The sequence below is a fragment of the Cucurbita moschata genome, unplaced genomic scaffold (genome assembly GCF_002738365.1).
Source record: "Cucurbita moschata cultivar Rifu unplaced genomic scaffold, Cmos_1.0 Cmo_Scf00041, whole genome shotgun sequence".
Classification (NCBI taxonomy): domain Eukaryota; kingdom Viridiplantae; phylum Streptophyta; class Magnoliopsida; order Cucurbitales; family Cucurbitaceae; genus Cucurbita; species Cucurbita moschata.
This window is the reverse complement of record NW_019268557.1, coordinates 1,207,808-1,223,383: the sequence shown is the minus strand read 5'-3', so window position 1 is coordinate 1,223,383 and position 15,576 is coordinate 1,207,808. Positions and strand designations below refer to the sequence as shown.

Here is a 15,576-nt window from a genome sequence, read left to right as displayed (position 1 = left end):
TTTTTTTTTTTTTTTTTTTTTTTTTTTTTTTTTTTTTTTTTTTTTTTTTTTTTTTTTGTAATATTGGGGTCACTATTAATGGATAATGAAAGAAAGAAAAATTAAATGGATAAGCTGTAAATAAATGTTTGATTATGAATGCACAATTAATAATTTTCTTTTATGAAATCATATTGGTTTTCCAAGATTTCCATAATTTTCTCCTTTCCAAATTCGCATCAAATTTCAAAACCTTATTCAATGTCACACTAAAATATTATTTTAAAATTTAAATTAAAAAAACATTTTTATAATACTAAAAAAATATTTTATCTGTAGTTTTATTATTTAACTTGGTAAATTTTTATTTAAAAATATGTTTTAGTCTCTAAATATTAACTTTGCAATTTTGAAACAATAAAGTTGGTATGTTTATTCTTGATAATTTAAACCAATAAAAAACAAATTCTTTATTACCTGAGCCGTTAGGAAGGTCTGACTGACAAAAGAGAAGAGATGAGAGAAAAGAAGGTGTGAAGAAGAAGAAGAGCATGAAGCGATTTTCTCTTTCAGTAAATGGGAAATCAAAGCAAAAAGTAGTGGGGCCGTCTGATTAGAGCACAGCCCAGCTAGTTTCTCTTCGTATTCTCTCCCATATCATTGAGCCCTTCTTGGCGAGATCTGATTATTGCTTTCCTTTTGTTTTCCCCTTTACAAAAGCCACACGGAGAGAGAGACAAACCCACAAGCCGACGCGTAATCGCATTCACAGGGCTTCCTAAGTTCCTCCTCCCCAATCCTTCACCCCCAACCCCTTTTTGTTTTCTTTAGCTCAGAAAGCTAGGGAAATGGAACCCCACTGATTTGAAGTGAAGATTGAAGAAACCAAGCTCCTTCAGATCTGAATCTTCTCATTTCAGGTTCTTTTCCTTTTCTGCTGCTTTGTTCATTCAAATTTTGTAATGGGGTTGTGGTTTAGTTCGTAATTTCACTTGGGTATTCTTTCGATTCAGTAATCATCTCTTTGTTTAATCTTTTGTAATGGGAGCTGTCATAAATTATATGTTTCTTCTGTGTTGTGGGGTTTTTTCTGCTAAAAGAGGGAAGAGAAGGTGAGATCTGATGACTTGGGTTCCCTCACTTCTTAACTTATGAAGTTATTTGGCCTACAACACAGGACTCCCCTCCTCCCTCAACTGCATTGTTCACAGGACACTTGTATTGTATTTATGCAAAAGTAACTTTATCGTATCAATGGCCATAAGTGTGACTGATATATTTTACTTGTGCCCATCAGGGGTTTAGGCATAGGAATGATAAGGAGATGGGAAAGAAAGGAACTTGGTTTTCTTCTGTAAAGAAAGCTCTCAGTCCAGATCCCAAACACAAGAAAAATCAGGTATGAAGGTTACTTCATCCTAGTTGAGACTTGATTTCGACTTCGTTAGGTTGTTGAGTATGTGTAACAGCCCATGATCACCGTTAGTAGATATTGTCCTCTTTGGGCTTTCCCTCCAAAGTTTTAAAACGCGTATGCTAAGGAGAGGTTTCTACACCCTTATAAAGAATGCTTTCGTTCCCCTTCCTTGTTAGAAACGAAACATTCCTTATAAGAGTGTGAATACCTCTTCTTAGTAGACGCGCTTAAAAACTGTGAGGCTGACGCGATACGTAATGGACCAAAGTGGACAATATCTGCTAGCGGTGGACTTGGGTTGTTACAAATGGTATCAAGCACGGGTTGGAGTAGAGCCAGACCCTCTTCATATCAGATGTGTTTTAAAAACCTTGAGGGGAAGTTCGAAAAGAAAAGTCTAAAGAGACTATATCGGTGGGCTTGACTGTTACAATATGGCTCTGAGTTCTTGTAAGAATGAAAAGATGTTCTTTTGAGTGTCTGATATTATTGCACCTGTCTGTGCAGAATTCTAAGGAGTCAAAGAAGAAATGGTTTGGAAAGCAAAAGCATCCCAATTCAGATTCTACAGAGGCTGTGACAGTGCCATCACCACCTCAGCTAGCAGAGGCGAATATCATCCATTTAGAGAGTGTAGAAAACAACGAGCCTTGCTACGATGAAGTTGCTTCTTCAGCTACTCAGGCTTATGAGGCTAGTGTTTCTACTACTATTGAGCCAAATGTTGCTACTCCTTTTGCTGCAGCCGAAGTTGTGCAACTCTCTACACAAACTCATATTTCCAGCCCACCTAAGGAGGAAGTTGCAGCAATCAAGATCCAAACCGTATTCCGTGGATACCTGGTAATAGTTCCTTATAGTAGTCTTGCTCTTGAAATCTCTTCGAATCTTGTGCGAGGAATGACGGTAGAGGTGAAGAACGAAGCATCCTTTATAAGGGTGTGGAAACATCTCCCTATTTGAAGGGAAGCCCGAAGGGGAAAGTCCAAAGAGGACAATATCTGCTAGTAGTGGACTTGGGCTGTTACAATCACATACCGACAAATGTCTTATAGTTTTATTGTTTTACTTCAGGCAAGAAGGGCGTTACGAGCATTACGAGGACTGGTGAGGCTGAAATCACTGATGGAGAGTTCTACTGTGAAACGCCAAGCGTCGAATACCCTTCGTTGCATGCAGACTCTTGCTCGCGTTCAATCTCAGATCCAGTTTAGGAGAGTTAGAATGTTGGAGGAGAATCAGGCTCTCCAGAAACAACTACTTCAAAAACATGCTAAAGATCTTGAAAGCTTGCGGGTCTCTTTCATAACCATTCTTTTATTTGTTTCATTCTCACAACAATGAATCCCAAAATGTCATCTTTTGAGCATGATATCTATAAACTCAACATATGATAGTGGCTTCTTAAGCCCTTTGTTAATGATTATACTGCAGATTGGAGAGGAATGGGATGACAGCTTACAATCAAAGGAGCAGATTGAAGCTGGTCTACTGAGCAAATATGAGGCTGCAACGAGAAGGGAGAGAGCCCTGGCATATGCCTTCACTCATCAGGTGACATGTTCTAAAATCCTCATCCATAGATAATGATAAGGGTATCGAGTTTTTGATGAATGAAATTCTAAGTTTGTTATCTGTCTACAGCAAACCTGGAAGAATTCTGCAAGATCTGTAAATCCAGCATTCATGGATCCAACTAATCCCACCTGGGGTTGGAGCTGGTTGGAACGATGGAGCGGGGCTCGGGTGCATGATGCTCCTGACCTGACAAGAAAAGAGTTGAATAACAGTCGCTCCGGTACGAAGACGACAAGTCGTGGCAATGTTGGGGGAGAAATCAGCAAATCATTTGCCCGCTTTCAGTTGAACTCAGAGATGGATTCCCCAACTGGCAGTCATAAGACAACTCACTCTGCTTTCAAGCCTTCCACAACTCCTTCCAAGCCAGCTTCATCTTGTGCATCAAGAAAACTGAAGCCTCCAAGCCCAAGAATCCTCTCCATTCATGACGACGACTCGAAAAGTACTGTCAGTGTGCAGTCTGAAAGATTAAGAAGGCATAGCACAGGAGGAGGATCATCGGTTAGGGACGATGATAACATGTCGATCACGAGCGCTGTTCGGAGTTACATGACACCTACTGAATCTGCAAAAGCAAAATCCAGATTGCAGAGTCCAATGGGAGTAGAGAAGAACGTAACAACTCCAGAGAAAGGGTCTTCAGCAACAGCAAAGAAACGGCTATCTTACCCTCCTTCACCAGCCAGGCCAAGGCGACATTCCGGTCCGCCTAAGATCGAAGGCGACCCGGATGCAGGAAAGAGCCTTAGCAATGGAGTTGGTGGCTAAATGATACTCAGAATGATTTGAACTGCAGAAAGGCAAAGAGTGAAGAAGATTGGTTAAATCTGTTAACCTCTTACAATTTAATTCAAAAAGTTTTCCACACACACCACCTATCATTTGAATTGATACATGAAATGGTATTTATTCATTATAAATGTGTTTAAATATGTTCTGGGCATCTGTTAAAATCTTGAGTTTGATACCCAGAAAACCACAGGACAAGGCAAGGATATGTTGTGGGTCACTGCTATTTACATCTTCTTTGTGATTATTTTCTCCAGAATCATTATCATACTGAATCATTATCATTCATCAGTTATTATCAGTAAAGACGATCAAGTAGTTCGTTGAGGTGTATTCGAGCTCACCGAGCTCACTTGCAACATAGAATCTTACACCAAAGGGGTTTACCCAACCCATTTTAATATTTAAGTTAGTACTGGAGTTGAAGTAGTCTCGAGCTAAACAGAGTAGGATGACATGTCTTATTATTAGAAAAATGAGTTTTAGAAGTTTATTCTAGTTTTTTTTAACATTTTTAATCGCTTCACGTAGATGTTCAATAATGTCAAAACAATCGATTTTCGAGTGAATTTTTCAACCTATTTGGTTAATTGGTAGACTTGTTCCCTCGTGAAGGGGCTCAATCGCCTTATCAGTTGATCTCCCTTGTCTTATCGTACCTCTAGTAAACAAATTTTGGGTAGTCGTCTCTCTCCTTAACTCGAACTCAAAGATCTCGAGGTTCCATTGCTTCCCCAAGTCTTGCACTCGAGTGAGTAATCTCAACTGCCAAAAAAAAAAAAATAAAAAAAAAAAAATAATATATATATATATATTTTAGTAATTTAGAATTGAAATAATTTCAAACTTTTTTATTTTTATTTTTACTTTTTGTTTCAGATACAATTTACAATGATAAAAAAAATATAAGATCAATTTAATTGCCGACACCACTTAAAAAATTAGAATTAAAAATATTTTTCAAAATACACACTTCAAATTTAAGGCCAATATTACAATTTAATAAAGAATTAGAAGCGAAATATTTTCTACTTTTTTTTTTTTAAGAACCATATAAATTTAAATTTAAATTTTTAATTAAAATAAAATATCTTAAATGGAACTTGCCGACCAAGAAATTCCGAAAATAGGATGAGCTAAATATGCGTTAATATATAAAATTTGTAGGTTTTATAAAATATAGTAATACTTTTCATATTTCGGGACTTTTCTCGGCCCTGATCAAATTCGTGTTCCAGAAAACCCTAGAATCCAATTTTGGAGGAAAGCCAAAACCCATAGCCATTGAATGACATTTTTCCTTCCGTCGAGCATAAGCGTTCTTCACTGATGGTGAGTCTTCGATCATTCTTCGTTTTTTTTTTCTTTTTTGCTTTCTTGTTGGTTGCTTGTATGTTTTTGTTCGAGAACTTGAAACTGCTGATTCTTTTCGAATTTTAACGCTGCGGTATTGCATTATGTATCTGTTAGTTTGCGGGGTGTGTTTGGTTTATGAGAAAATTGGAAACATTTCGGTCTAAAAACTGTATTTTGATACTCAAATCCATTTATTTCCCTAGCTAGCAAATTTTGAGTTCAGTATTGTTCATTCTGATTTAATGGGATTTTGCCACTTACTTACTAGGGCTTCTGCTGCCTGAATCTTGTGGAGTAGATTCCATCGTTTCCTATTCTTGCTTTTATCGTTCGGAGGATTCTCAAACTTCCTATATTACAGCTGCTGTTCTATTGGCAACTACTCTAATATTTTGTGTGTGTGTGTGTGTGAATCGTTGTAGGCTACACCATTGATTACAGGAATTGCTGTTGCTGCAGCAGCTTACGCTGGTAGATATGGTCTTCAGGCTTGGCAGGCATTCAAGGCGAGGCCGCCAACAGCACGACTGCGCAAGTTCTATGAAGGTGGCTTTCAGCCTACAATGACAAGGAGGGAGGCAGCTTTAATTCTTGGAGTTAGGTATTTACTGAGTCTTATATGAGACAATCAAACTCCTGCCCCTCATAGCTCCATTAGTTTTCCTCCTATTTTTGTTTTTATCTTCTTGGCTGTGTTTAAATGTTAAACCCCTTTTGAAGATGGAATATCTGCGCGCGCGCGTGCTTTAGAGTTATCATTCATCATGATGATCTACGTACTCTTCCTATTGCGTCTACCCTGTGCCTGCCCGTGTCTAAGATTTTATCTTCATTTATATTGTCAGGGAGAGCACTCCAACAGAAAAGGTGAAAGAAGCGCACAGGAAGGTGATGGTTGCAAATCATCCAGATGCCGGTGGCAGCCATTATCTTGCTTCCAAGATCAATGAGGCCAAAGACATCCTGCTTGGGAAAACCAGAGGAAGCAATTCTGCATTCTGATGGTCGTTGCTGCCAGTTATTTGTTCACTTAGCAAGCATATCTCAACAAAACGCCGAGGGCCGCCAATTTTCTTGCTTACCTGGTGTGCCAAAATTTTTACATCAATTAAATTTACTTATGTCTGATTGATTCCTAGAGATCTCATATGTATACTTCCTACTCTGGATTTATTGAAAACAATGAGAAATCCTGTTAGTTTGACTGTGATTACTTGCTATTTAGCAATAATGTATTATGGATAAGCTTCTTCCTATAAATTCTGGGAACTTTTCTGTGTTCTTACTTGCATTAGAACTTCCCACTATTGAACCCTCTGCTGAACAATCCAGGTTTCTGAGAAACTTAGATCTCATTTCATGCTGCATATTAGGTTTAATGAGGACATAAAGAAAGGGGATGGGATATTTTAATCTCATCACCCAAGGTAGATTGCACAAGGCTAAGTTAAAACTTATCCTACAAAATTTCAATATTAGCCATGTAGATTCTGTTAACGCTTGTTTTGAAGTATAAACTCATCAAAAGCTAATAGCAACTAGCTCTATAGAGTTCCAGCTTCTCTTGTAAACTAAACAAACCTACTTAACTTTGGAGGAAGATTGGTTATTTGTTGCAAAGTCCAGGCGAGTTTAGTGAAATCTGATAAATCAATCCTTGTCTGATCCCCCCTGGGAGGGTCCCAGAAGGTTCTAAATTTAATGAGAGGAGACAAGTGGATAAGCATTGCCCTTAAATGATTTCGACAGAGAGATCCAATCTGATTTTGTGCTCCAAATGAGTTGCCTTTTCAGTTTGTTCACTTTATCATGTGTTTGTACTAAGAACCACCTCCATCCCATTCCTCACAAATGAAGAAAATTGAAGTAACGGTACATCCTGTATTATGTATTATGTGGTTCGTTTGCAAATGAGGTTTAATAGAAAATTGGCTCGAAGTACAAGACTAATAATCTCAAGTCCAACAGGTCAGGTCCAAAGTCGATTAACCTCATGCTCACACTCTTCATGGAAGGCTCTATAGATGAGCTCGACGACAATTGAGTGCACTCAAAAGACTTCTTTAAAGTTCGAGTACTCAAAAGACTCTTTATAACTTGAAGATCAAAATCCCTTCGAAGATCAAAGGCGCTTTGAAGATTAGAAAACTTCAAGACATGGCATGAAGACAAGAGTCGATCTAACTACAAAATCAACGAGCTAAGAGCAAGCTATAAATTCTTGTCGAGAGAGGAAGAATCATGAAACAAATTAATATAAAATCAAGTTCATTACACGTAATAAATCTCTCTACAACGCTCATGAGAACAATCTAATTAGAAATTCTTAAATGAAAAAATCTTTCCAACTTTCAAATCAAATTCACAATAAATAAGGGCCAATGGCAGGTCGAGTCCTCGGTTTAATTACAAAGTGACTTGTCCCCAACTGATAGCCAAGTTGGTTTGCTTTGGTTTTGGTTTGATGTTCCAAGATAGGGCCATCAATGCAAGCTTACCCTTTTCTAAGTCTACTCCATTATTTCTTTACTCTATTGCCTCCCTTCCAAGCAAAGCTACACGATGCCTAAATTTTGAATCTTGGGTGATATCATTTATTATTATCCACCCATCCATAAGCTATCCATCCATTGAATCCAATACTAGGAATTCTATGCTACAAATTTGCATTACTTAATACAACTTTGCAAAAGCAAGACAAATGGGTAATCTTTTTTTGATTCTTTTAAGAAAAAAAATCCAAACTTTAAGGTTCAATTGACTTTTTGATTGTGGTAGACAAATGGGTTTTCATATGAAATCTGAATGAATTTCTTGTCCAAGAATATTTTTTACTTTTAAAGAGAAAAAGGGGATTTTTGAATGTTTTTACTCTCTATTTTTGTTTTTACGATGGCTATCTCAATTGCCTACGACTATGACCCAAGAAAAAGGGTAACAGAGTTGTTTGAAGAATCTCAATCATTCGAGACCCAAGTGGTTGAATGATGAATAAGATCAGATTTCATTTCAGAGAGGCGCTGTTTTCACATGGGATGAAGTGTTGGATAAGAATGGTGAAAGAAAAATGATATGTTGTGTGTTCATAGGGGGGCAGCATAAAGGGTAATTAGGCATTCCCATGTATAGAGAGGAGCTGTGAAGGTGGTCCTCCTGTTCTGTTCATGGAGAAGGTTATCCCTGAGATCCAACCAATCACGGGTCCTTTTCATCACATGGATACCCACATGTTAGTCAAGGCAAAGGCAATTGCTTTGAAAAAAATTTGAGCGGTGACCCATAATCAAAGCTCTCACACAGTTTCTCCATATCAATCGCTGAAGTAAAGCCAAAGTTGTTGGAATCTGATGGCTGAGTTCTACCTTCCAAGTCAAAAACAGAGGTGGGGGAAGCGGAAAAACAAGTGCAGAGTAAGTGATCCTACCGCATCACGTTACTTTTCTAGCTTCGTCTGTGACTTCCTGCGTTGCGGCACATAAAACAAAACTTTTTTCTCTAAGGACAAACTTCAAACACCTGGTGGGCATGGCTCATTTCCGCGAAATCTTCTTCCACCATACCCCGTTTTGGTAGTAGTTGAAAACCCAATGAGCAATTTTGTAGCTGACATTTCTGCTTGTAAGATTTGACAGTGGGCAGTGATTTCCCTCACGGGCTTTAACGCCATCGCCAACACTGTAAAGTTATATACTACTGGCTACAATGAGATAGAGAGAAACAGAATCATTGCATACCAGGTTGTTTCTCCAAGCAATTTGGGTAAGGAAGTTGTTAAGAATGCTTGGTTTTTATGCTACTTTTCTGTCTTGAAAATTCCTGATCGTTTGAATTGAAAGTTCTTGTTCTTTGATTTGTTTGAGTGTGGCAAATTCTGCTTGTGATTCCTCATCTGGGTTTTTGGTTTTCTTCTTTGTTCTGTTCTTTTGTTTGTTCATACGATTGTTAGCTGCTGTCCCATGACAACAATATCTGATCTACTATGTTTCAGTACAAATGTTCCATGATATTGTTCACTGTTTCTCAAATAAACAAACAAACAGGTTTGCTCAGGGAGAGGGAGAGCACTGTTAAAGCAACGAAGTGAAAAAGGTGAAGAAAAGAGATTTGAGAGAAAGCATCACCATATACCTTTTCTTTTGGTTTACGTATATTTTTCCTTACCAAAGTGGCTTTGTTTGGTAGAAGTGGAGGTGGTTTCTGAGGAGTTTCTTTGAAGGGACATTGTTTCTGTTGATTTTGTATACTATTTTACTTGTTTTATGTTTGATTTTTAATGAAACAATCCTTTGATTCTTTGAACTGAAGCAGTTGTTGTGGGTCAGAGAGGTTTGAAGGGGAATACCAACTGTTCATTCAACCTGCTTTTATTCTTCAGCAGAAACTGCAAAATATGCAGACCTCAAAGCCTAAGTAAGATTCTCAGTTTTTCATGTTCTTGTTCTTCTTTTAACTTTCTGTTCAGATCATCTTCAAACTCATATTGGAATCGTTTTCATTTTCATTTTCCTTCTTTGATCTTGAATATACTCCACGGGTCATCCATGGCTGCGGTGTTCATTGTTCTTCTTCTGTTGTGAGTGCAGAAATTTAGAAGCTCCGTTGAGAAAACCTCGACCCATTCGACAACTTAAAGCGCCTGGTTCGGATTCTGTTTCGGCTCCGGCTTCGGCTTCGGGTTCTCTGCTCCCTCCGAGTAAAATGACGAAGGAAAGAAGTCCTAGACCTGTTGTTACAAAATCAGTTCAAAGCTCAGTACTTGAGGTATTTCTCCCCAACCATGTTTTCTAGAATAGAACTTAGTGAAAACATGAGGCAATTTGACATGATTTTCATTGTTTGTATATCTTTGAACTCCAGAAAAAACGCCCAAATCGAGTTTCAACAATGGAATCACAGATTGCTCAACTTCAAGATGAACTGAAAAAGGCAAAGGATCAACTGAACTCAGCTGAATTAGGGAGGAGGAGAGCAAAAGAGGAAGCTGAAGAGGGTAGGCAGCAGCTTGAAGCCATGTCGTTGGAGCTTGAGGAGTCCAGACAGCAGTTGCTAGAGCTTTCGGCTTCTGAAGATGAACGGATTCAAGAGCTACGTAAAATTTCGCAGGATCGAGATAGAGCATGGCAGTCTGAACTCGAGGCCCTCCAAAAACAGCATTTAATGGATTCAGCTGCTTTGGGTGCTGCCATGAATGAAAATCAGAAGCTTAAGCTTCAGCTGGAAAGGATAGCTGGTTTGGAGGTGAACCATAGTAGACATGCCGAATCTGCACAAGCTGAGATTCATAGCCTCAGAGTAGAACTCAAAGAAACACTCTCACTGGTGGAGGAACTCAAATCCAAGCTTTCTGAATATGAAGATTCTGAAGCTCAAAGTGTTGAAGATCAGAAGAAAACACAGATGGAACTAGAAACAGCAAATGAAACCATTGAAGCGCTTCGATCCGAGGGAACCAATGCTATGAAAGCGTTCAGCTCCATATCCTTGGAGTTGGAGCAATCCAAAGAAAAAGTTGCATCATTGGAGGCCCTCGTTAGCAAATACCAGGTCGATTTGGCTGAGATTGACAAGAAAAATTTGGAAGATCAGTCTGAAAATAAGAACAATGAGAAGGATGAAGAAGAAACTGAATACATCAATCAGCTTAAAACTGAGCTTAATTGTGTTAGATCTGAAATGGGTCAATTGAAACTGGCTTTAGATGCTGCTGATAGAAGGTACCAGGACGAATATCTTCGGAGTACGATACAGATCAGAAGTTCTTATGAAGAATTGGAATCTGTAAGATCCGAATCGCGTCTTAGAGAGGCTGCATTTGAAGCTGAACTCGTTCGAGCAAAGGCACAAATTGAGCAACTGAGGACGGATCTCGTGGATAAGGAAACTCGACTTCTGAGCATTGCCAAGGAAAAGGAAACTTCAAACTTGAATCAGAGAAGCAAAGAAAGTGAAAGGGAATCCGATAATACAGAACAGCTGAAGAAGTTAGAGGCTGATATTGAGGAGTTGAAGGCAAGCCTGCTAGACAAAGAGACAGAGTTGCAAGGAATCATTGAAGAAAACGACATGCTCCGGGTCGACATTCAAAAAATGGAAACAGGAAGGAAGATGACGAATGGCGAAACTACCAATCTGGAAGAGCCAGCAAACGAAGAGACTTTGAACAAACTTGGGAGTGTAAACGAAAACTCGGAAATGGAGGCGGAATTGAGGAGGCTAAGGGTGCAGTTAGAGCAATGGAGGAAAGCAGCTGAGGCAGCTGCTGCAATGCTCTCACCTGGGAAAGATGGAAAGCTTGTAGACATTTCAGGTCCTATTGACACCAACTATCCTCATGGCTCGTTGTACTCCGAAGAGCTCGATGATGACTCGCCGAAGAAGAAGAATATCAACATGCTGAAAAAGATTGGCGTTCTATGGAAAAAGAATCAAAAGTAGGTGAGAGAAGTGCAGCGAAGTGTTATGCAAATTGGGTTGGGTTGGGTTCTTTTCTTCTATAATCTTGGCTTGAATTGATAGGCAACCAAATATTTTATGTGGAACTGTATAGTATAGTTGCTCAAACTGGTAAGTTTTGATTTTTTATAAGTTACAAATGAATTCATGATGCGTTTCTGCAGAATACAATAAGTTTTTTGCAATGCCTCTTTCATCCTTCTCCCTCTACTCATCCATGGTTCTCAACTTCTTTTCTTATTCTTTCCTCCCTGTATATTTCTTCCCTTCTTCACACACACACACATATCCTTTCCCTCTTCCTTCTCTGAAGCTGTTGCATGAAACCAAATCGTTTCCGTGCTCGATCAAGTACTGTTGTTTTGTTCGTAGGCCTGCTTTGGTTAAGGGGCATTGCCCATCAGTTCGTACCAATCTCTGATGTGTAATCGACACGTTGTTAACTTCAGTTTGATGGAATAAGAACCATTGATTTCTTATACTATCTATTTCTTATTCATTCCTGGTGCATGCTGCTTCTCAACTAGAACAATTGGTGGGTGAAGAGAACAATGGTAGCACCTCATATTTAACATTTGAATAAGGATTTTTTAAAAACTCCGAAATCTTGATTTGATGCTTAATGACTTCTGACATTCAATATGACTATGTTAACTACTTGTTTTAAATTGCTCATAAGAGTGAATATTATATTATTCTCCACCGCTAGTCTTTTTAGCATGTAGACACTCACATACATTTTAGCATGTAGACACTCACATACATTTTATTGGTATAAATAGTAAATATCAATTACTTTTGTTTAACCTAATTGGAGTTTCTATGTTTAGTTTGATGGAGGTACTGATCGGAGTAGGAGTATGACCATTTGTTTTAAAACCTCGAGACAAACAATGATACATAACAAGTCAAAGTGAACAATATAAGTTAGCGAGATTGGACCCATTTTTTATAAGAGAATAAAAATCTCTCCCTACTCGATGCTAGGGGAGAACAAAACATTTACTAAGAGTCTACAAGGTCAGTCATTTAACTAACTCCAACTTCAAGGTGAGAGAGAGATCCAATGAAAAACTCAAACAGGTTGCAAACTCTAGTCAAAGATTACCTTACGAACAAACTTTAGCCAAATCTCCCAAAATTTAACACATTATAAACTACAAAGGCGAGTATGCTTTATTCTTCTCTTGAAGGCTTGTAGGGATTTAAATATAGCACAAAAATATTTAAATGAATAACTTGAAGCCCAGAATATTCCCAATTTAATGAATAACAAGGGTCGTCTTTTTGTTCATATCTCAAAAGCCTATCCCTACAATGGTTGCACTTAAAAACCTAGCGAAAATGAATCAAGGCTTGTAGGGAAAATGATATGCCAATGAAGAACAGGGCATCCAGGAAATTGACCATCGAAAAACAGAAGATTATCAAATCATAGTGCATACAATATCGGTTTTGACAATAGATACTAAAACAAAGATTAGGAATCTAGATAAAAAACGGGAGAGGAAAAGACCAAAGAAGATTATCTATGTTATTTCACTCACTGTTCTCCCAAATTACTTCCCTTCATAAACGCAAAAACAGTCAAAACAAGAAAAACAACTCCTTGACAAAATAGATTAACAAAGTAATGAGGTCTATGAGATTTTGAATAAAGAAAAATGAAATTACTGAGAGACACCAAGCCATTTCGAGAAGTTCTCGAACTCGGTGTAATCACTGTCTGAGATCATTGTCTGATACCAAGCCTTTCCTGCACTTTTGATTGTGGTAGCCTCCTCCTGTAAATTCATGTACAAAAGGGGAAAAGAAAATCAGCACCGAGGTTAGGATGTATACAATCACAAAATGCAGATAATATGAACATATGTGCCACCATATTAAACAACCTGTGGTCATGGAGTATCTAAATTTAAAACGAGAAATATATGTCTCATAAGAACTTCACCAAGATAATAAAACAAACAAGTCCCAAAAGAACCCAGTTCTCAACCAGAACCCACAAAGATTACTAACACTCTATGTCATAACTGCAGCTATAATCATCATTTCCATTACTTGCAGTGATATGTACAGCCAGATTGAAAAGAAAAATATACTGTTGCAAAATCTATGAACACAAACCATTACAGTTTAAAAAAAAAAAACAGGAGGAGAGAGTCAATAGTAAACCTGAAAATGGATGCATTTCGAAGTTAAACGATGGCTGGAAATAATTGAACATGAAGCTTACCAGAAGCAGAACCCTTAACTATGAACCACTTGTTCAACAAGAATGTATGTAAACGACCAATCAAATTAAGCCATTATATCAAACCAATTATGCCATCAATCAAAGAATGGAACAAACCTCACAGCAACAAATAATTATTAGTATTTGAAGGCAGGAAATGTCTTCAGTCATTTCTAATATGAACATACGCACTGCTTGATTTCCAAAGGAATACAAATAACACTTAATGAGAAACATGCAAAAGATCTCACTAAGAACGGGAAAGATGTACCTTTGTAGTCAAATTTCTCTTCTTGTCAAGTTTCTCCTTCTTAGCCTTAACACGTTGCTCCTCAGCCAAAAGAGCCATTCTTCTAGCAGTCTTTGCATATGGGTTAAGCTTGAGCATGGCGTTCAAGTTCTTCAATGGGTTCTTCTTCAATGGAGCTCTCTTAACCTCCTTCTTAATCGGCTTCACTACAGATTGCACTTCGTCAGAGTTAATAATCCTTGACAAATCTGCATTCACCATCTTAGACCTTGGAAGAACATAACCCTTTTTCTTCTCTGAAGGCTTCTCAAAAGATCCATAGATAGAATCAAGCTTCTCAAAAGCAGACTTGGTCCAGATCACAAACCTTCCAAGGTGTCCACCGGGAGCGAGCTTCAACAAATTAAGCCTCTCAACGTTCGCAATCTCAACTCCGGGAATATTACGGAAGGCCTTAACAAGCTTAGCACCCTCAGTTCCGTAAACAATCAATGGACCCTTGCGAGAAATATAACGGCGGTTCCTCATCTTACCCTTACCTGGACGGATCGAATGGCTATCTTTGGCCTTCTCAGCATCGGGGAATGCACCAACCTGTTTAAGAACCTTGAGTGCAGCAGAGGTCTTCTCAACGCCTTCAGCCGAGTCGCTTACAACAAGGGGCAATTCAGGGACAGACTCGATTCGATGGCCACGAGCAAGAACCAATGATGGAACAGCAGAGGCCGCGATAGCTGAAACAACAGCATACCTCTTCTGATTCACATTGATCTTGCGGTGCCAACGGCGCCAGATCTTAGTAGGAGCGAACATTCGACCACCACGACACATGTTTCCGAAAGCACCCTGACCAGCACGGTGAGTACCTCCACCAGGAACACGGGGAATACGGGAAACAGCACGTCCAGTACCCCATGACTCCGCGGAGGTTTGGTGACCAGCACGCTTGCTGACAGCGTAGGGCTGGCGGCTGTTCTTCGAGATGTTGGAATGAACAAAGCTAACAATGTCCGGCCGAATTGAAGCCTTCATCACGTCCGGAAGTGGGACGGTGGGCACCGCATCGGTAGCCATGTCCCCTTCGAGGGACTGAACCGACACCAGGGGGCGAGCGGCAGCGGCCATTGGAGAGTGATTGTGTGTTTGAAGAACAGGGGAGAGAAACGAAAGGAAGAATTAGGGTTTTATGGCTGCGTGTTTATATATATATATATGCATCAGGGTTTGCTGATTGATGACGCAAAAATATTTTAATAATGAAAAATTAATCGAAATAACATATGAAAATACATTATTAATTTAAACTTCTCAATTTACTGTCTTTTTGGCATTATCTTCGTGTAGTAATTATAACATAATTGGGCCAGCCCAACAAATAGGCCTGATTATAAGCCCATTTTACTCAAACCCAGGACTGCCTACTCTTTTAAAAGAATAGAAATTTATTTTTTTACATATTTTATATGAATTAAATTTCAATTATTTTTTAAAACGAATTGGGCTATGAAACCTTGT

At 38.6% G+C, this 15,576-nt stretch overlaps 4 protein-coding genes across 9 annotated transcripts; 3 read left to right on the top strand and 1 right to left on the bottom strand.

The window, feature by feature from the left end:
• The first annotated feature begins 496 nt into the window (after positions 1 to 496).
• Positions 497 to 4,065, top strand: LOC111433242 (protein IQ-DOMAIN 1-like). Of its 2 annotated transcripts, XM_023070223.1 has the most exons (7): positions 497 to 899; positions 1,063 to 1,091; positions 1,277 to 1,378; positions 1,904 to 2,239; positions 2,471 to 2,692; positions 2,831 to 2,950; positions 3,041 to 4,065. In XM_023070223.1, exons 3-7 carry the CDS (start codon positions 1,304 to 1,306, stop codon positions 3,743 to 3,745), a joined length of 1,458 nt encoding a protein of 485 aa, XP_022925991.1. In that variant the 5' UTR covers positions 497 to 899; positions 1,063 to 1,091; positions 1,277 to 1,303; the 3' UTR covers positions 3,746 to 4,065. The 2 variants fall into 2 exon arrangements, with proteins under 2 accessions (XP_022925991.1, XP_022925990.1); XM_023070222.1 differs by lacking the exon at positions 1,063 to 1,091.
• An 866-nt stretch (positions 4,066 to 4,931) lies between these two features.
• LOC111432947 (mitochondrial import inner membrane translocase subunit TIM14-1-like) lies at positions 4,932 to 6,407 on the top strand. Of its 2 annotated transcripts, none has more exons than XM_023069769.1 (3): positions 4,932 to 5,098; positions 5,545 to 5,718; positions 5,968 to 6,407. In XM_023069769.1, the coding sequence occupies exons 1-3, from the start codon at positions 5,096 to 5,098 to the stop codon at positions 6,070 to 6,072; spliced, it is 282 nt and encodes a 93-aa protein (XP_022925537.1). In that variant the 5' UTR covers positions 4,932 to 5,095; the 3' UTR covers positions 6,073 to 6,407. The 2 variants fall into 2 exon arrangements, with proteins under 2 accessions (XP_022925537.1, XP_022925536.1); XM_023069768.1 differs by having other exon boundaries at positions 4,933 to 5,098; positions 5,545 to 5,723; positions 5,968 to 6,403.
• A 1,770-nt stretch (positions 6,408 to 8,177) lies between these two features.
• Positions 8,178 to 11,764, top strand: LOC111433198 (interactor of constitutive active ROPs 2, chloroplastic-like). 4 transcript variants are annotated; one of them, XM_023070164.1, is made up of 5 exons: positions 8,178 to 8,881; positions 9,163 to 9,211; positions 9,431 to 9,532; positions 9,706 to 9,883; positions 9,980 to 11,764. In XM_023070164.1, exons 3-5 carry the CDS (start codon positions 9,513 to 9,515, stop codon positions 11,555 to 11,557), a joined length of 1,776 nt encoding a protein of 591 aa, XP_022925932.1. In that variant the 5' UTR covers positions 8,178 to 8,881; positions 9,163 to 9,211; positions 9,431 to 9,512; the 3' UTR covers positions 11,558 to 11,764. The 4 variants fall into 4 exon arrangements, with proteins under 4 accessions (XP_022925932.1, XP_022925933.1, XP_022925934.1 ...); XM_023070165.1 differs by lacking the exon at positions 9,163 to 9,211; XM_023070166.1 differs by lacking the exon at positions 9,163 to 9,211 and having other exon boundaries at positions 9,428 to 9,532.
• A 1,213-nt stretch (positions 11,765 to 12,977) lies between these two features.
• On the bottom strand, positions 12,978 to 15,244 carry LOC111433183 (60S ribosomal protein L4). The gene is made up of 2 exons (XM_023070141.1): positions 14,083 to 15,244; positions 12,978 to 13,359 (listed from the first exon to the last, which is right to left on the bottom strand). The coding sequence occupies exons 1-2, from the start codon at positions 15,184 to 15,186 to the stop codon at positions 13,246 to 13,248; spliced, it is 1,218 nt and encodes a 405-aa protein (XP_022925909.1). The 5' UTR covers positions 15,187 to 15,244; the 3' UTR covers positions 12,978 to 13,245.
• Positions 15,245 to 15,576: the final 332 nt, after the last annotated feature.